The sequence below is a fragment of the Hippichthys cyanospilos genome, chromosome 2, assembly GCF_059441005.1.
Source record: "Hippichthys cyanospilos isolate Australia breed blue-spotted pipefish chromosome 2, RoL_Hcya_1.0, whole genome shotgun sequence".
Classification (NCBI taxonomy): Eukaryota; Metazoa; Chordata; class Actinopteri; order Syngnathiformes; family Syngnathidae; genus Hippichthys; species Hippichthys cyanospilos.
In genome coordinates this window covers 11,790,022-11,810,620 of record NC_142370.1, presented here as the reverse complement: position 1 = coordinate 11,810,620, position 20,599 = coordinate 11,790,022, and the positions used below count along the sequence as shown (strand labels likewise).

General features: G+C 38.9%; 1 protein-coding gene and 2 long non-coding RNA genes across 6 annotated transcripts in view; 1 reads left to right on the top strand and 2 right to left on the bottom strand.

Annotated features, from left to right (window-relative positions):
- Nucleotides 1-20,599, top strand: part of clcnk (chloride voltage-gated channel K) — a 44,422-nt gene that overhangs the window by 13,021 nt on the left and 10,802 nt on the right. The window contains exons 2-20 of one of the 3 annotated variants that reach the window (XM_088441562.1): nt 3,168-3,334; nt 3,558-3,689; nt 5,762-5,890; nt 7,098-7,237; nt 7,315-7,392; nt 7,627-7,699; nt 7,916-8,041; nt 9,816-9,900; nt 10,137-10,238; nt 11,234-11,318; nt 11,809-11,955; nt 12,710-12,779; nt 13,859-13,960; nt 14,683-14,899; nt 16,434-16,567; nt 18,230-18,303; nt 19,354-19,434; nt 19,954-20,040; nt 20,113-20,546. In XM_088441562.1, coding sequence (XP_088297688.1) covers nt 3,181-3,334; nt 3,558-3,689; nt 5,762-5,890; nt 7,098-7,237; nt 7,315-7,392; nt 7,627-7,699; nt 7,916-8,041; nt 9,816-9,900; nt 10,137-10,238; nt 11,234-11,318; nt 11,809-11,955; nt 12,710-12,779; nt 13,859-13,960; nt 14,683-14,899; nt 16,434-16,567; nt 18,230-18,303; nt 19,354-19,434; nt 19,954-20,040; nt 20,113-20,151 — 2,055 coding nt within the window. In that variant the 5' untranslated portion in view covers nt 3,168-3,180 and the 3' untranslated portion in view covers nt 20,152-20,546. Of the gene's footprint in view, nt 1-3,167; nt 3,335-3,552; nt 3,690-5,761; nt 5,995-7,097; nt 7,238-7,314; nt 7,393-7,626; nt 7,700-7,915; nt 8,042-9,815; nt 9,901-10,136; nt 10,239-11,233; nt 11,319-11,808; nt 11,956-12,643; nt 12,780-13,858; nt 13,961-14,682; nt 14,900-16,433; nt 16,568-18,229; nt 18,304-19,353; nt 19,435-19,953; nt 20,041-20,112; nt 20,547-20,599 lie in introns of those variants that run through there. The other 2 variants (XM_088441569.1, XM_088441578.1) reach the window with 2 other exon arrangements.
- LOC148427307 (uncharacterized) lies at nt 6,786-12,040 on the bottom strand. Its single transcript, XR_015868650.1, has 4 exons — nt 11,832-12,040; nt 7,853-8,012; nt 7,511-7,619; nt 6,786-7,432 (listed from the first exon to the last, which is right to left on the bottom strand). It is a non-coding gene; the product is annotated as an uncharacterized LOC148427307 (long non-coding RNA).
- On the bottom strand, nt 16,193-18,026 carry LOC148427306 (uncharacterized). Of its 2 annotated transcripts, XR_015868648.1 has the most exons (3): nt 17,773-17,965; nt 17,389-17,551; nt 16,193-16,500 (listed from the first exon to the last, which is right to left on the bottom strand). It is a non-coding gene; the product is annotated as an uncharacterized LOC148427306 (long non-coding RNA). The 2 variants fall into 2 exon arrangements; XR_015868647.1 differs by lacking the exon at nt 17,389-17,551 and having other exon boundaries at nt 17,773-18,026.

Below are 20,599 nucleotides of genomic sequence, written 5' to 3'. Positions count from 1 at the left end.
TCATTTTTTTCCATTCTAGCACATTTTTTAAATTATTTTTTATTTTGAAATATTTTTAATTTAATATTTTAATATTTTAATTTTTCTTGGAAGAACCCGCGAAGTACTGAGACCGCGATATCTGAGATCGCGAAGTATATATATATATATATATATATATATATATATATATATATATATATATATATATATACATGAAAATTCCATATATATATATATATATATATATATATATATATATATATATATGGAATTTTCATGCATGTGTATGTGGTTACCTGAATTTCTTAAATGTGAAAAGCATTTATACTTTATGTATTTAAGACAAATAGTACTGCAGAACACATATTTAGTAATCTTAAATCATTAAACATTATATGGTAACTGTACTGTGATCCCTTCCCGTCTTTCTATCCCTTTGGCTGAAGTCACGGAGAGCCGCGGTTATATTAGTGGCGCCTGGGAGTCTAATGAGAGTGAAGTGCACTTGAAATTCCAATTTATTAGAAAAGAAATGTCAGTAACAGATTTACAACGCTTCTTTTGGTGGCCACCGTTGTCTTGCTGCTCTCCTCCGCGTCTCACATGGCAGCTTGTGAGTTTCATGAGCAAGCACAGCTCTCGGGCTTCCAACAAGACACGTGATTGGCTCCCGGTACGACCAACAACCAATGAGGGCAGCAGTTGTAAACTACTCTCGCCCCAACTCCCATGGTCGCGCCGGGAGCCAATGAATGGCAAGCTCCTGGTAATGTGATAACCAAGTGGTCATGCCAATTTCTTCCACGTTTGAGCCGCATGTACTAAAGTGATGGATGATGCTAAATTACCAGAGATTTGGTGTTTGATTTTTTTTATTTGTATTATATTTATATCTCAGGCTCTGTAGGCTATGTCACTCTGATCTGCCCGGGGCTTTCGGAAGCAGTCATGCTGGGCAACGTGACTCAAACTATATAAATAATTGGATTATTTCTTGCAACCAGATTTCAAATTGACTTCAGAGTGCCAGAATTTTTCTGACCTCTGATTGGTTGATCAGAGCAAGCCAAGAACCAAGGGCCTAATGCACGTGTCACGACTAGATTCAGTTATTGTTAATCAAAAATCAACTCGGCTTTTCCCTTTGGTGGAGCGTTTCCATGGCAACGTGTTTTCCTACCTCTCTGTGTGTGCCTATGTGTGTGTGATCGATGCGTTCAGATCTGAATCTCCAAAATAGCACAAGCGCTAATTGGAAGTGTGAAGGGGAGGTGGAATTGAGAAAAGTAAAACAGTAACTACCCTGCCTCGAGGCATGCGTATGTGCACGGGTGTGTGTATGTGTGATGGGGGTCATGAAAGACACGAAGGAAGTTAAGGAAATTATTGTGTAAGGTCAAAAGGAGGATAATTAATAATGAACATACTGTATAAAAGAGTAACTTACTGTTTTGATAGTGAAAAATCATTTTAAAGGCAGCCCTATATATTACTTGAAACTTTTTTCCTTAACCCTTTCACTACCTATGTTTTTTTCAAATAACTTGGCATAGTTTACTTGATTATAATTCGAGGATACTTGTAAAATTAATTTTAAAAAAATCACACTTACATAGATTAGTTTACAGGCCCTGAGATTTTTTTCGTCCCATCGGAACTCCATAATGATGATAATAATAATATAAACTTGCCAGAGAAGTGAAAATGATCAACAAATGCCGACAATACATAGTAATCAGTGTAATCTATAGTAGCACACACAGATTTAGCATATATTAGCAATATATTTCTGCAGAACTAGATCGTTAATTCGTGAGAAATTGTATCTACCTCGTTGACAATTAGCCCAGCACTGGATTATGTGTAAGGAAAAGTTGCTAAATGCCACGCGAATCTGTAGATAGGTGTGTAATGACTCACTGGGTTGCCGTTTCATGTTATTGCTAAGATTCCCATACCCACTGTGATTTTTTAAAAGCTATAGGGCACTTTGTGGGCTGCAACAATTGCAACAATTACAACAATCGCAAGTGCAACAATTATCTGGCCAATACTGGTATCGACCGCAGTTGTAAGTACTGATATTTTGAAACAAGGCTGATATCGGTCCCAAAATACTGATACCTGGCATTGAATTTGCCCATCTCTAAAAATCAGCTTAACCAATTAAATTGCTTATATTTTTTTAACTAATGTTTTTTTTTCAGTGTTTCCCATTCAAGTGCACTTTTTGATTTAGTATTCTTTCACATTTATGCTTGCAAAATCAATTTTTTATTGCGCTTACGATATTGGCTGCCATGATTAATTAAGATGATCCTTGGCTATATTAACGTTTAAAAAGCCATCTACCTTACATATCAAATCAAGCACTTTGTCACCACACACATACCACCAGGGGGCAATGTTTCCCACTTGTTTGCATGACCAAAACGTATGCTTTTCTCACCCTAATATATTATTTACCGGTGTGAAATGGCGTTGAGTTTCTCACTTGATTCCTAATATATACCGTGCTAGCTGTCAATTGAGACCCATTTTGAAAAATTGGAATTAATTCAGTTTGAAATGATCAATAATGACATTTTGACTGCTAACTGATTACAATGTGCTTAAAACTAAACAATGTGCTTGGTTCTAAATAGGCTTAGGTTTCATTTTTTTTCATTGGTTTGCACTCAGCAAGTACGTTAATTATTTACTTTATTTATTTTAGTTTATTATTTGTAAATATCGGGCCTTGAAGCCTTGTTTATATGCTGCCTGTTTAAAAAACAAAAAGGGCAATAAATACTCATAATGTTTGACCAAACATTATGAGTAATTGTGATTTCAATATTGACCAAAATAATGGTGATTATTATTTTGGCCATAATCTTGCAGCCCTAGTTTGCGCCATGTTTCAAAGCGTGGCTGTAAGTTTGTAGTTTTTTTTTTTTTTTTTTTCTCCTTTTGGTAAATCATTGTCTGGTTAGGTCATATGAATGGCAGGTAGCAATCTTTCTCCAAAGAGTTCAACTTAGCAGCTCTTCCTAGTGTGACTGCTCTTAACGCCCACAGCAGCACCTGCACACATACAAACTTATCAGCAGATCTTACAACACATCCCTTGCAGCCTTCAGGTAAGTCTGTTCAATTTGGAATTCACGTGCGCTAAACAATCCGTTTTATCACTTTACACCTAGATTTGAAAGCAGCATGAAGTTCCCGGATGGGTCCGGTCGGAGTGAAAGCGACGGAGGCAGCCGCGAGCACGAGGAAAGAATTCAAAACGAGGAGTCGTTCCGGAGTGGGATGCTGCTCCCCGCTCATCCATGGAAACCGCACAGACGCTCCTATGGGTTTGTCAAAGGTCTGACATTTGACTCCGATTGTTCCAGGCGCCATCAATACATCACCGGGCGGCCCGAGTGCATTTGACATTTACGCTTAAGATCATTGAGGTCAAGAGTCTGGTTCACTGCAGTAACTCCTTAGGAGTAACTTGACATGGTTGAAAAAGCACCAAAGCTGCATCTTAATGTAGCCTACATTACACCGTGAATTCATATATATTTTCCATTTTACTGCCACAGGTTGTTTGGTGATGCTGACTAGTTGTCTGGAAAAAGTGTGCAAGATGGAATGGTACATTTATGTTGCTCTCGGAATGTTAAGCGCCATTCTCAGCTTTCTCATGGACTTGAGTATAAGCAAGCTCCTGGCAGGTACGCAAACACACACGGGGTGATAATATCATGTGATGCGGAGCTTTGGCGCGGGAACAAATGGTTTAGTGCTGTTAAACGATTACAATTTCTTTTTTGAGGGATTCGTCTTTATTTTTTATTTTATTGTGATTTTTCATTTTTAATCTCTCCGAAAAATCGCTGAGAAATACCCCGAACGAAAGTGTTTCGTTTCATGTGCAGACTGCACGTCGATAGACTGATAGAGTACAACAAAAAAAGTGGCTTCAGTCATTTATTTTCTTTAACAGATGCAGTCGTGAGCATTTACCTTCTGGTGCGTTTGAGTCCAGTCAAAGGTTTTAATCATCAGGAGCAATGTTGCTGTTCTTTTGTCAATCGCCAATTCATTCGAAAATAACAAAATACCACATCATCCGTCCTGTCTGTCGCAGGCTTGCTCAAATTCCAGGTGTTCTCGAATTCAGTTTGAAAAAGAGCTTTGTTATGGGTCGCTACGCTAGCCGTCTTTGTTGCTATGGTTAGCTGTGCGCTGCAGACACAGCTGGGTGCTTTGCATTGATCTGGAAGGCTAAACTTGAGCTGCTTCTGTCTTAAGCAAGCACCTTACTCTGCCTTTATCAAAGGTGCCTTTGGGACATTTTTCAGAGTTGCATTTATCATTCATCGCACCGACAACCCTCAAATGCTCATCCATTTTGAAATCTTGCTTCTGTCCTCCCAGCCAATCAGTGCCCACTTCAGGTTGTGATTGACCTTTGTTTTCCAACCCTCTGAGCTTGATGCAGACAGCAGCATACAGAAAGCATAGTTTGAGATTAAAAATTAAATTGTGTAAAAAAACAAAACAAAAACAACCACTTTAACGTTGACTCTTTGACTGTGATTAAATAGATCACAATCAATCTGTTACTTTTACACACCTAAAATTAATCTTGCCAATTATTTCTGCAGGCACTGTTATGATATGTAATAGCATTGCTTAGATTTTTTTTTTTTGCTATGTTGCTTAGCTGTGAGACTTTTCCTGTAAATCTGTACCTTGGCTCAGCAAATGTTGATTTTCATGTGACCTATTCAATACTCCCCTGATAAAAAAAAAAAACATACGTTTTTAAATTTGTCTTGTATCGATTCACAAAGTCTAATGTGTTAAATAATATAATAATAATAATAATATATATATATAATGTGTTCGTATACAGTACAGCCGTTTCAAGCCAACCGTCATCTCTCTCTCCCACTCCTAAAGGAACCTTGATTCATTTCCAGCGTCAAACTAGTTCTTTGCGTGTTCGTTTTGGTTGAAAGATCGCACGTACCGGGACTTCGTTGAAACAATTGATTTAATCCAGATAAGAGAAGTGGGAATAAGTCCACTAGCTCTCGGATCACTGTTACTACCATGAGTCGCAGCCAGTGACCATATTTCAGTTTTACATCCAGTTCTCATATATTTTTGGGGGATGTGGTCTCACTGAGGAATACAGGTGTGTGTGCGTGCATATTCAAAGGCCCTTTGTTCGCAGACCATTTTTTTTTGAAGCTGGGACGAAGTCAGAGAGCCATCAATCCTGATTGGCCACTTCTGATAGCAGCAGCTGGCCTTTTGTTTACAGTCGGGTGCTGATTCTCTGTTGGAGGAAGTTTTTTGTCTCTTTTGTAGGGGACAGTCTCAATGTCTCCGGGATTCCTTATTCTACGCTGACTTCGCGTCGTGTCCGTTTCTATTAGAATAGCACAGTTTCACAACCACACTATCATACTGATACATTGCATTTATAAAAACACATACTTCCATTAATCCACCGAAGAACTTTCATTGGAGATACAATACACTCAAGAGGCCTGGTGTCAGTCGCCAGTCTTTTGAAGTTCAAAACAGGACGTTCATCAACGTTCAGTAGGTTATTGTACAAAAGTAGTCCTGCTCGTACTATTCTCATGTCACATGAGCTTTTCTGCAAATGTATCACTGGGAAGACATAAGGCCTTTGTACAATTTCAATGAAAAAAAAAATGGAATAAATTCCACTAAATACTATTCAAAGGCTAGTCTTATGGGATGTTCTGTTTTTATTTGCTTGTAGCTCACCAGTGGCTATATAGCCAGCTGGAGGGCAACGGTATGCTGCAGTTCTTCTGTTGGACTCTTTACCCAGCATGCCTCTGTGCAATCTCAGCTTCACTCTGCCACCACATCTGCCCCTTCTCCACAGGTCTGTCTGCTACTCCACGGGTGCGTTTCCACGATAATGCAATCTATAAGAAGTCACCTTTCAAAGCGCCTGTGGATGTCATGCAATCAAACTGTAAAATCAAGGTGAAAACACAGGACATAAAGGTTAAAAATGGAAAGAAAAAAAAAACAATACTAGACTTTCATGTTACCATTTATTCTCATCACTCATTTGTGACTACCACCCAATACAAACATATTTGTTAAATATTGTGGTCTGCAAGCATAGTTTTCACATTGCATAATATTCACTATTAAACTAAATGTAACTTTAACAAATGTATTTCAAAAGTGTACAATAGGCTACATACATCTAGGTAAGTCTACAGTATATAAAACATAATAGGTTGATTATGTAGGTACTGTACAGTATATGTGCCATCATGTATATTTTACCTTGTATATGAATTCATTAAAATGTTAAGCAATTAAATTGTTCATTAACTAATTACATTTTTTGTAACATTGCCATGTTTACACTAGTGGAGCTGCATAGAACATATTGTGAAGCAGATTTTTGGGTTCATTTCCCTTTTAATAAGACTTTTTTCGGATCAAATAGATTTTGAGTTATGGTAATGTACACAATTTTTATAACTAACGACCTTACTTATAGTCGGCTCGGCGAGTGAGGGGAAGCATGAAAGGTTTTCACTTTCCTGGAGTGGGCTTCGCAAAATATAATTGAGAAGCACTGGCTTCATCTGATTCTGAATTCTAAAAATCATCTTCATGGATACCTTCAGTAAATGCTGAGAATATCAGCGATATCCTAGAGCAGTGGAGCATAACGTTTTTCAGCTAAGTACCCCCCCCCCCCCCCCAAACCAGTTAAAACCATTTTCACAGTAGGTAAAAAAAAATATCCTAAAAAGAGCGCAGTCACTAAACTTAAGACCTACATTTCATTCTGGCTTTTCTTCTAACCCTAACCCTGACAATGCACATCCAAATAAAACCTCACAAAATAAAGACAAACTGCAAAAGATAACTAATAACTAATAATAAACTAATAAATCTCACATAGCTCCTGAAATTTCTCAACCGAGCCCCAATGATACTCATACCCCCTTTTAAGAACCACTATCTAAAAGAAATGCTGTTTAACTCTGGTTATTACAATGCAAGTAAATGGGTGAGTCTCAGTGTATTGTGGTCTCGTTGACACTTTGTTGATATATCGTCAGGTTCTGGAATTCCAGAGGTTAGGACCATGCTGAGCGGCATCCAACTGCCGCATTACTTATCCCTCACCAACATGTTCATCAAGTTCCTGGGTCTCGTATGTACGCTGGCAGCGGGGAGCACACTTTTCATTGGCAAAGTGGTCAGAGGCTTCTTACGTACACGTGCGATTTCAAAATAGTCTTTGTTGTGGGTTTTAAGTGTTTGTTTGTTCATCAGGGTCCGTTTGTTCATCTTTGCACCATGATGGCAAGCTACCTGAGCAAGCTCCGCTCACTGATTCAAACCACCAAGGAGGTACAGTACTGGGAACGCTTGGATTGTGGAATCTGTGTCACTAGAACACACACACAAAAGTTTTTTACTCATCGTAACTCCAACAGATTTGGTGGTTTGAAGACCCATTCATTGTTACCTGTAACATTGCTTTTCCTGAGGCCTAAAACCCACTGGTGCCTAAAGGGTTAATTAAGCTGTTGCATCTGTGCTTTTGAATAGCTCATTTTGTTATTGTTTTATGTTGTCTGGAAGAAAGCAGAAGGAGACATGTTAGTTGTAGCCGCTGCAGTCGGTGTCGCCAGCTGCTTTGGCGCACCTGTAAGCGGTAAGACTTAAAAAAAAAAAAAAAATCTATGATCGTTTTATGTTCCTATCATCATCTCACATCATCTTGATATTTCTACCGAGCACAAATTCAGTGCATGCATTAGTACGGTGTATGATTTTCAATCATTTATATGCATAGCATTATACATACTTTAGTGTATGTGGCAAATGAAGCTAATCCGCGTTTGTTGTTTTCTCCTTGTCGGACTTGTAGGTGTGCTCTTCAGCATGGAGGTGATGTCCTCTCACTTTGCCATGCAGAACTACTTGCCGTCTTTCTTCTCTGTGGCCTGCGGAACCTTGACCTTCCGCTTGTTGTCGGTATGGTGTGGAGACCAAGGTAAAGTATGACACACAGCCATAGGAAAAAATAAAGAAGAAGAAAATATGAACAAGTTTTGCTTTGAGGAATAGTTTGTCATTCAAACATTTTCAGCAATACAGAGTTAGCATTTTGTCTATAGTTAAATTGATGACTAAATTATTGTTCACGTACCATTCATACTTTGAAAAACCCTTTTGCCACATGGCCGTGGAGAGCCGTGATTGGTCATTACCTGAGCTTAGTGCTTCTTCAAACATTAATACTAAAAGCAAAGAATGTACTGTATACAATAAAATAGTGTTCATTCATACAATGAATACATAGCAAAGGATAATAACAGTAACGACATACTTGCAAGTATATTCAAACGCTTTTGGAAATCTGTCAGTTTTTACTGATGCTGTGTTTCACTTCTAAAAGTCTGGAGGTACCTTAAACTTCAATGCCCCACCTCCCCTTATATTTTTCATGAAAACTGGAGTCGTTCAGACTCAGAAGTGACTCGCTAATGTTAAAAATGTTTCACCCCAACCAAAATGTGTTTTTCTTTCACTTTATTTTTTTCAAAGTAGACCATTTTTGTTGATATGACAGTTTTGCAAAACTTAAAGGGAGTATGTGTAGCTTGTGGAGCTTTAGGGGCATTATGCTAAATGCAGCAAGGAACACTCCTGCTGTCTGTAGCTATAACAGATATGGCGGCCTCCGGAGAAGTGACACCACCAATGTAATATCATTTAATGGTAACTAGACCTACGATTATATATAAAACATATTGTTATCATTAAGAACACATTTATTTGCAAGTTTCTGAAGTTTATCGTCATTTAATTGATTCCTTTTTAATGAAAACTGGTCTAAAACTTACACAGTGTCACTTTAATATTTTCTCAGTTAACTCGACGTTCCATTCATAGCCGTGTATTTTCAGGAGTTAAAAGTTGAATTTCTTATGACATCTTAATGGATTTGGAAGCATGTGAATTTCAAAACCTTTCGAAGCTTTGGTATAGTGACTCCTTTGCATCTTGTACACCTTTATTTTGTTAAGCGTTATTGGAAAAGGAAAGCTCTCCAGGGCCAGTATATTTAGCATGTCCACTCATCTTTCTAGGCCAACAGAATATTGTGTGCTATATGTAAATATGTTTGGCATCATATGAAAGATTGACTTCCATTTCTTATTTTGAATTGCATGTAGGTAATGTCCAATGGTCACATTATACATATTAGGTAAGCATTAGTCAAGTGTGTCAGCTCTAGTGACATGTAGTCCGCTTAAAATTCAGCTCCTATGATTCATCATCATCGGAAGTCAACCTATTAGCCTCCTACTGTATTTTTACACTCAATGGATCGATCTCATGTGCAGGGATGCTATACAACCATATAGAATTCGGTTTGCACTGTACATTTTGTTTTTTTACCCCCGGGGATTTTCTCAAGGCACTTTTCACAGCTAGGGCTCAACGGAATCATGCTGAGTCTTATCGGTCAACATCAATGACAGAAGCTTTTTAATACTCTTTCATCTTAGAGGGCAAAAATCAATACGGTGAGCTTTCAAATGCTTCTGGTACGCTATTTCTAGAAAAGACGTAAGGCATAGAAATCCTCGTCTGACTTTGGATCGTTGAAACACAGCATTTAGATCTTTGTCAGTTTGAATAAATCACCTGCATTTAAATGGATGGCAAAAAAGTGTAAACTCAAGATTAGTTTTAGGAGCTCTCTATTAAAGCTCAGTGAACGTAAATGAAGGAAAGCATCATTTGTTTTGTCCCCGCAGAGACTCTTCAGGTGTTGTTTCAAACCAGTTTCCCCACCACTTTACCTTTCCTCCCGTGGGAGATTCTGCTCTTTACTTTGCTGGGGTGAGCTGCTCTCACGCTAACTCTTGACATCCAATTTCAGGCTGACTCACGGCTGACTCTTTAGTATTCACGGTGGGCCACGTGGAAACCGAGCTCTTGTATTGTTCTTCCAATTAGCCTCATCATGGCTGCTAATGACGTGTGTGTGTGTGTGTGTGTGTGTGTGTGTGTGTGTGTGTGTGTGTGTGTGTGTGTGTGCGCTCGCTTGTGTGAGTGTGTCTCCATGCTTGGAGCAGGCTGCTGTGCGGAGCTGCGGCCTGCTTGTACCTCACTCTGCATCGCCTCACGCTGCAGCTCATCACCACACACCCCGGCCTCGTCAACGTATTGAAAACCGAGTAAGCACGCGCACACTCACTCACACAATGGGGGTCTTCTATCACAGTGGGGACATCTCAGTGACATTGTGTATTTCCTAGTCTCCAACCCTAACCTTAACCATTAAAATGGAGTGCCTATGCCTAACTGTTACTCTAACCATACCAAAAATTCTACCAATTCAAACCCATTCTCTAAAAGTCCGGCAAAATGGTCCCCACAAGTCCAAGAGGTCACGAAAAAGAGTGAAACCTGGAATTAGGTCCTCACCTCGTAGCAAAAACCAAAGGCACACACACAAATGAACACATGCACACACTGACCCAAACACACAATCCCCGGTGAAAAATGATGTAATGTCCAGAATCCCCAGTCTCAGAGATTGTTCAAGCAGTTGTTGAAAATTGTAGGGAAAAATTACGGTTGCAGATTACAGATTACGGTTATGTCACAAAACTGAAGTAATTTCAAGTGGCAACTTTCTGGCTTTAAGAAACACGAAAAAAAAAAAAAAGATGTAGTAGTCAGTGACAACTACTTTTTAGACCAAGCTGAAGTAAAAAAAAATATGTTGAAGTGTCCTTGAGCAAGACACTGAACCCCGCGAGTTTCTCCTGATGCTGTGTCATCGGTAGCTAGCTGAACTAGCTAAGTTCAAGTTGAAAGTCAATTTTCCAAGTCCATTTCACAAATAACAAAATAATTCGATATATAATAAAAAGAAAAATAACATTATTTTAAAATAAAATAATGTAACAAGTTTAAATGGTTGTGAATGCTAATAATAATTTGTGGTTCTTATCTGTTGTGTTTTGGGTTGGTATCAGAATTTTCTGTTCTGATCTGGGCTTTAATTGGATTTGGTTTTGACTTTTCATGTTTGCATTTCGGGTCCACATTCTCACCTTCCACTACTCTCGCCTTGCCATGTCGTCACATGACAGTGGTTGGTACAATTGAAATGTCAAACTAATGCCAAATAAAAGCAAAATAACCGTAATTCTTTTCTGTGCAGGAAAGCCCTATACTCTGCAGGAGTGGCCTTTTTTTTAGCATCTATCACCTTTCCTCGTTCTGTGGGACAACACATGGCTTCAAAGGTATCATGTGTCTAATCATTGCTGTTATGGTTGCCCTCAGAGGGTCATTTATAACAGTTACGCTAAATAAATATGAATACTTTAACTGGGAACATATCGGTATTTGGGATCATTATAGGAACAACGCCAAAACAAATGTATTGACATTTAAAATGAAACTGAGGAAAATTCAACACTAACTCATTCAATACCAGGGGCATATTTTCACGTTTTTTTGAGAGTCCAGATATTCAGTCCCAGATACTTAAAGGGAGTATGTGCAATTTTTTGCATGCGTCCGTGGGCGCTCTGGGGGCATTATGGTAAACACAGTAATACACACTCCTCCTCCTGCTGTCTGTAGCTAAAACAGACATAGCAACCCTCGGTACAGAAAACAGATGATGGAAACAGGCGCCATATTGTAACCACATCTTTTATCCACAATGTGAATGTTCTTTTGTTCGCGAATACTGTAATTGCACTGCCTTATTCTCTTTGTTGAATTCAGTATACCATGAAGCAGCTGCTCACCTCCTTATTGGAACCCACACCGTGGATGTGTCAATCCCACAATGCCTCCAGGCAGCCGGAGACAGAGTGGGGCTCCTCCGACTATCCCGCATACCTGTCTCTGACTGTCTTTCTTCTAATGAAGGTACAAATGAAAGACCTAATGTTCCAGGGACAAAATTAGCTTCAAAATCGTGCTATTCGTCATGATATTTTCAATGAGCCCATGAAAGATTACTTAACCTTTGTGGCAGTGCTATCTTCATCCTGGCCAGGATTTCTTTTCTGTAAAACCAGATTGAACTCTTCTGACATGCATGTTTTATAAGACAGTGCTAAGAATTTGGTCTCAAGGATCCGTCCATGTTTTTGCTTCACTTATCCTCACTGCAATGCCTCCATAGGTTTTCATTCCGCTTTCTACATTCACACACAGTTTCTCCTCAAATTGCTTCATCTTTTAAATTATTGTCACATTTATTATTATTGTTGTTATTTGGTCAGACATTGCCCAAATTGTTTGTGTATATGTGCCATTTCATTACGGAAACAGGTAAATGTAGCTTCTTTCTGCACAAGTGAAATTTCAGTGTTGGTTCAAACACTAAAATGGAGCTCGACTAAAACCTCAACAGCCCTCATCTTAACACGGTTCATGCTTATAACGTTATTGTCTCAGTATACCGCTTCGTTTTCTTCTTCACTCTTATTTTTACATCTATGTTCTTTTACTAGTAACGAAATGCGTTTCCCTGCTGTTCAGTCTCTTCATCATACGCCTTTGTACTTTTCACCCACCGTTATTTACATCAATTTGATGTGGCATTATGAAGGCAGCCAGACAGAATTGGATTTGTGAGCCCTGGGATGAGAGTTGCATTTGTGTTGTCGCTACTCAGCTGTGGATGTCGGTGCTTGCTTGCACTCTGCCTCTGCCGGCCGGGTACTTCATGCCACTCTTCATCTATGGTGAGTGAGGAAAAGAAAAGCGTCTTTGATGTCTTATTTACGTGTCCAAACAAGATGACAGAAATGATCTTTTTTTTTGGTTTGTTTTTTCAAGTAGTCACTCATGTTGCAGATAACACAAACCTCCCCAATTGGACCCTCTCGGTTTATTTAACACAAAATAGGAATTTCAAAGTCAACTGCGTAATTGTACAAGTAAATTGAATTCTAACAAAAATAAAGAAATAACAGAAAATTGGGATTTGCGCATCACTTGGAATTTTTATGTTGGTTCTCTACGGTTGTCAACTGGGAATCCTGTTTTTTCTATTTGCGCTAAGTTGCTCTCCTCCGCTGTAAAGTTAGAAAGTTAAAAGCAATTCAAAAGAAATTTGTTTAAAACTACCCATACTGCTCATCTACATCTTGGCATGATTGTATTAATGAAAAGCTTAAGAAAAATGTTTTGTAATTACTGGTATTAACCTTGGTTTATACTCTAAAAGCAGCTGGTTTAAAATTAAACCAATTATGAGTTTGAAAAAAAAGGAGTGGCCCAATATTTGGGCAAATCTGTTCTAATTTTCTGGATGGTTTTGCGCAAAAATTGGTTTGTTTTGGGACTAAAACAAACCAAAAAAATGGGTCAAATTGACCAAAACATTGAGTCTTTTTTTTTTTTTTTTTTACCCACAATTGGGTTGTTTCTGACCCAACTGGTTTAGTATTCTCCTGAGACCCAGCCTACGCATTGTTTCCACTGCTGTATCAATTTTGTCTCAACAAGACAGCAAAGTGAATTGCATCCTCACTAAACACATTGGACATGAATGGAAAGGCCAGAATGACCTCTACTGAGCACACAAGGAATTCATAGGGTAGCTCCAAAAGGTCAAAAGATGTAGTCCAAAAACTCTGTCTTATAATATACAATATATTATATTATATATATTATAATATACAATATGAAATATATACAAAATGTAAAAAAGAAACAAGACTATAAAGGAGTGGTGTCATTTTCTGAATGTCCAACTTTTGTGTTAGGAGTTTGTCAGTTAATAGAGTCCTCATTTTTGTTTCCCTTTCTGCTTTTACAGGGTCAGCCTTGGGCCGTTTGTTTGCTGAAGGAATAGCTTACATTTCCTCCTCCCTCACACAGGAATGGTTTTCTATCAATCCTGGGGGATATGCACTTGCTGGTAAAAACTAATAACTTAATTAAATCAAATAAATATTTACAGTACATACATTTTACAGTGAAGATCATGTTACAAGATATAAAAACACGTAATGCAATTTAAAAGAAATTCATTATTTGACAGTACTGTCGCGGTGTCTGTGAATTGCAATGTACTGTATTACTCTTCTTCATTGGTACATAAAAACAATCCTGGAATTCTGCTGTATCCTAGAACTGATTCTCAAATGGGATTGAGAGTACCAGGAGAGGTGTGTGGTATTTTAACATTTATTTGCGGGTATCAGGAAATCTAATAAAATATTTTGAAATGCAGTGAATAAGATCAATACCACTTTCTTTTCAAATAAAGAGCAAATTGATTTGAACGTCTTGCTAAATTGTGACAGTAACTTTTTTGTTAAGTTTTATGCTCATTGTTATTAGTGATGCAGTGTTTTGGCAGATGAGCCAGAAATAAAAGATATTGGTACACGATGTACCTTCTGGAGCTGCTAAATTTAATACGGCAAGACGCACGACTACAAATGTAGTTCTGACGTTTAATAAACTAGACACAGATGGCATGGCATGGTGATTTTTTTTTCCATCCAAAAATGCTTTGTGCTGGTTTGGAGGTATTTTCAGACAGATTAAAAAAAGTTTGATAGCCAATATCCTAGCTAAATGCACTTTAACTACACATTAAGAGTATGCATTATACATTATATCCTTGCTGCGCAGGTGCAGCAGCATTCTCCGGGGCTGTGACGCACACTTTGTCGCCGGCCCTGTTGGCCTTAGAGTTGACCGGTCAATTCAGCCATGTTGTTCCTGTTCTTCTCGCCACTCTGCTGGCCAATGGCATCGCTCGCGCCGGGAGCCGCCCATCTTTCTATGACGCCGTCTCCATCAGCAAAAGGCTACCGCACTTGCCCTCTCTCATCATGGCACGCCCTGGGTAAATCAGCACTCTCCTCCATACTAGATACCACATCAGACCTTATTTTTTAAAACCACTATAAATTGCACTAAGGTGTAAAAAAATGTTCTATCATATTTTTTAATGTATAATTGTAGGTTCGGTAATTGCTATTTATATTTCATGGGGAGCGTTGCTCAGATGGAGGCAGTCATGTTTCTTTTAGCTACGGAAAGTGAAAGACAAAAACTTTCGCCAACGGAATTCAAATCACTTTTTCGATGTCAGTTTGTGTCTTGTGTGCAACCGACCATCGGTTTGCGAATTAGGGTGACTAGTTGTACGCATTGGAGTTCCCCCACCAAACCCCCCAAAAAAGACATTGCGATCAATTTTGTTTGAAAAGCATTTCACTTAAGTAACTGATAGAAAATTCTTGATATTAGAAATTTTAGCCTACTTTTTGCCAATTCCTGGCGAAAATACACTGATATATATTCACATAAATAAATTCCAAGGCGGTTTCATTTCGATGAATTTTCATTTTGTGAGAAAGAAAGAAAAAAACAGGTATTCATTGCTGCAGATTTTGCAGACAAGAATTAACAGATATAATAAAACAAATAATAAATTAAATGCTTTCCTGCAGCCAAATAAAAACTTTCCTGCAACATGTAGTTCTTGGATTTAGTTCTTGAAGTCCCACAATCCACAGCAAGAAATGTGCATTATGGGAGTCCAGGCTAAGCCACTCAATGAAGTCATTGAAAGGCTTGCAAATGTCACAAGTTGTCTGCCAGCGCGCCCCGGTGATTTTGCGGTCTCAACACAAAAATGTAATGTGCATGTTATGGGGATTTTTATATAAAGGAACTTTGCCTTTTGTGCCTGATGAAAATTGAAAATTACTTACAGAGCAATAAAAAAATATTGCTTTATTTTTCATATCCAATCTTATTTGTTAGGATTTGTTAGGTTTTCAGTAGTTTGAAGTAGGTGCTCTAGACTCTGTTTGGATAAACATTCAATCAGTCTGGCCCTCAGAGTACAATTTTTCATTTGGACCCCCTTTCCATCTGACTTTGACAGCCCTGGTGTACAGTATGCATTTTGCATCATGACTTAGAAAGGCCACACAAACAAGGGCATTCCCAGTAAAGCTGGCACGACCAGATCTTTGAATGACAAGTATTGAATTGAACCAAGACAGTTCCTTCACTTAACTGGACGTACTTCCCTACTTCTCAGTGGCCGAGTGAAGCGATTATAGTCTTGTTGATTATTAGGCGGGTCTAGAGTATAGTTAATGAAAACAAGCGAATAACAAAAAACAAGCAGACAAAACAGTTGGCTTGTATTTCTGTCAGCAAGAGGGGGGCTTCATCATAGGATCACATAATGCTTTGAGCAAGTAAAAATCCAAAGCTGAACGCAATGTAAGGAGATGCAAATCGAATTTACTTTTGTGTGACAGCCGAAATCTCAGCGGAATTGCGGTGTCAAATTCGTGACAGAAGAGCATTTGTCACTAACTGGAGGCTGGTTTGAGGATAACACATCTTTTCTTTGACAGGCTTCTCTCCATGCGGGTGGGACACGTTTTGGGAGCCACACGAGTGCAGTTGCAGAAAGCGGCTGGCCTGGAGGAGGTTCAACATGTTGTCAACAGCAGCAGTGAGACGCAAATCCCTGTGGTACACTCACATGGTGGGCTGACACAAATGAAAAATGGTGCTCCTTTTCCACAGTCCACACACATCATGGACAGACAGAAATAAGTTAGAAATGATGGATGGATGGATGGATGGGTGGATGGATGGATGGATGGATGGATGGATGGATGGATGGATGGATGGATGGATGGACATAAGACAGAAAAATGGGTGAGGGTAAGTAAGTAGGTAGATAGAATTGCTCATAACTACCCATATAAATAGCTTACCTAGCAAGCTATCTAGACAGTAAGCTAGCTCGCTAGGTGTTTTTTTTATCTCGTTTGATAGATAAATAGTAGTTCATTAGTAAGAGATAGGCAGACAGACTCAGACAGATAAACATGTATTTTCCATGAAACACGGAGAGAAATGAGGAAAGACAATTAAAAAAAAAATAGCACCTGTGAGTATGTGGGGCTTCACTGTACAGTACTCATCACTATGCTAGGCAAGTGGCCTGTGAAACCTAAATAAAGTGAATTATTTTTGACATATTTGAAGATCTTTTGAAAAATAATGCAGCAACTTATTTTCCTTTGTCTTGGTTTCCTGAAAACTAATTGTGAAAGTCAGTCACCAATTCAATTATTTTAAGGGGAAGGTGCGACTATAACTAATAACAGTTTTTTTTTTAAACAGAATTTTCCCAATCCTGCGAGTAACTAATAAATAGTGTCATTAATGCTTCAGTAATATTTGTGAAGAGTAAGAAATAAAATACTTTTGTGTTCATAATATCAGACATTTCAAGTCATTTTCGTACAGAGTATGAATAGTAAAGTATGGATTGTAATCTATACATTTACCACTCACAATGAAGAGTTGTACTGTTATCGCAACGTGTTGGATACACTTGGTGTGTGAACGTTGTTCAACAGCAAGGCAAACTCGTTAGATTCATGAGCCAGGTAGCTGAGCGTCTTGCTCCTTTTATTCCAATTGGGTGACTTGAGGTTCGTGAACATTTAGAGTGAAACTGAAAACAAACGAAATTAGTATCAGCCCTTTGCCAACGAAATAAATGCGTCACGAATGACTTCCATAGGAAATGAATTAGCATAGATCCTAACGTCAGATAGCAATTAGCGATGCTAAACGAACACGTTCGCGATCTTTCAATATGCTAAACGGCCCATTAAACATTCATATACATTCAACCAAAACAATGTCTAGAACACTGCAAAATACAAGACTTACAGCCATTGCGTTCGGAGGGACAAGAAAGCACTAAGACAAACACGATGTCCAGCCGGAGGTAGGTAAATTGCGCACGTTGTTTTCTAAGCACGACCTATATGCTACCGTTACACACGGCGACTATCTGTTTGCGCCTTCAAAATAGAGTAGAAAACGGAAGCTAACTACATGGAATTAACACGCAATTGTAAACAGAACAAAAGAACTACAACATTTTGAAACATTTCTGAACAAATATTACTGTGGGCAGAACAGTTGTCATATAATCCTGAGACCCTACCTATTCATTTGTGTCCACTGTTTTATACGATTTGTTCCAGAAAAACGGTATAATTAAATGCATCCCACTCAAACACCAGACCTTACTGGAACATCCTTGATCAACAGTGATTCATTTTCTCGGCAGTAGTTTTGACCGACTGTTCTTCATGCGGATGTGCTCTTTTCTCCTTGTTAGAGGTGCCAACATTGCTGGGTTTTGTCACCCGATCAGACCTGTTGATGTTTCTGCGTCAATGCGACACTCCCCAGGTAAAATTACACACACATACACAGCCAGCGTTCAAGAAAGCACACGAGACTGTGCCGAGGCTAAAAGAGTGAAATCAAACCAAAAGTTTTGATAGGTAGTTCAATTTAAAAGTACACAATAATCCACAAATGGTGAGTGTGTGCTGAAAGATTGTCTCCAGAAGAAATATGAACTGGGATATACACATACATATGGATATAAACTTGGCACCGCATTGATCCTCAATACGTCAGATCGGCTGTTGTGAAATGGGGATACAAACACCCCTGGGCGTACGTGAAGGCGCTTCAGGGCAGAGATAGGGACTCGCGACTCAGACTCTGAGTCTTAACTCACTATGTTTGCAAATCGACTTAGAGATGTCCACTAAAGTCTCAAATGGACTTTGGTAAATGGTAAATTTCACTTATACTTTTCTACCTTGGGTACTCAAAGCGCTTTACGCTAACGAGTCATGATGCAGCATCAGGAGCAACCGGAGGTTCGGTGTCTTGCTCAGGGACACTTCGACATGGTCTTGACGGTCGGGGGATGGAACCCACAGCCTCTCAGCTGGGAGACGAGCTCAAGACGTCTCAAGACTTGACTCGAACTCTCCTTTTGGTACTCGAGAATATTACGATTCACTATTGGGTGGCTTGCTCTCATTTTGTCGGCCATCAGGGCTGGGTAGAGTCTCCGAAATATTTACTGAAGTATAAGTAACATTATGATGTTACTCAATTTGACAGAAAAGTAATAACAAAAGGGGGGAATAAAGCACTTGGATAAATGCCACTAGAGGTTAAAGACTTGGACTTGTGAATCAAAGACTTAGGATGATTTGGACTTGGCCTCGGAGACCTGTCCCCATCCCTTCTTCAGGGGGTAGTAAGATTTTAACGGTTTTCTGCAGGTGTGGGCTAACGTAATTTAATGCTTTTTCATTCCTTTGCAGGAACTGTAAAAAAAAAAAAAAATCCAAAATAAAAGCAAATTAATTAGAAGAAGAAACTTATTGCACAAACCAGCTCAAGTCTAAACTTGTTCATACTTTGGTCCTTGTTCAGAGGGTGGATCAACATCTGGTGGAGGTATGCAGCATTCAACCTTGTTCTGCCCTACTGTGTCCTCATAACACAATTCAGGAGGTAAGAAGATCATTCTTGTATTTCAACAAATAACTCAATAGAGGGGGTTACAATTTATAATAAAGCAAGACAACTCCAAGTTGTTGTTTTTTTTTCCCCATCCCAGGGGGCAGCCATTTTGCCTCTTGGTGCCAACTGAAAATGGCTTCACAGTTGCTCAGGCAACAACCAATCACGGCCCAGTTTGCAAACATCACAGCAGAAAACAAGTGAGTCGTGTGTGGTTGTTACCTGAGCCCTGTGATGTCCTTTTTATGGTCGCCGCTTGAGATTGTTTGAAAACAGGTGGATTTTCCTGCCTAATTTATTTTCCACAAACATATTATTAATCTGATTGCCATGTTCGGATTAGTGGGGGTGCATATTACATATTCCTAATGAAAACCTTTGGGTTGACTTTCCCTTTAAGATGAGTCACCAAAAGAAACCCTTAGATTTTTCCCCCACAAATCTTTAACTTGGTTGATAGGAGGAAAGCTAAAAAAAGAAATTAAGATGGAATCCCATTGTTCCTTCCAGGCTTTCATTATCCTGAGCCTTGTTGAGGCTCAGACTGTCTTCGTCACTGACAGGGGAAGACTGCTTGGGCGGGTCACATGGTTAGAGGTAACTTGCGTGCACGCTCAGGCTTATTTGTCTTCTTGCCGTGTGGAAGAAGACATCTGTTTTGTCCTCCAGATGAAGAGAATTTTAGAAGACTTGGCCAAAGAAATCTAAGGCATCCTGAGCAGAAACCACCACCTGCTTGACCTTTTCACTAATCTGCATTAAACTCGGGTCTAATGAGAACCATAAAAAAGACAAAAGAGTCTGAGCGCTAATTGGTCCCCTTTAAATTCTCCAGTGTAATTATTTGGAAGAGCTTTTTAAATACTTGCTCATCTCCATTGTTAGTACATTTGAATAAATATGAATAAATTATGTGGACATAATTGAAACGTCTTCACAGTTTGTACTGGCAGAGCTCAAGCACATCATTGGCTATACAGCTTCCTGTCTGCAGTTTCTCGTGTCCACATCGCTGGCAATGTTTTGAAGGCATCCCGTTTCATTTTCTCATTTGCTCAGGGGAAAGGAATAAATGGATCAAAAACAGGCGAATAGCAGAAAATCACACAGGTTGTTTTATACCAAGATATTTAGGCAACACTTTGAATCATTTTGG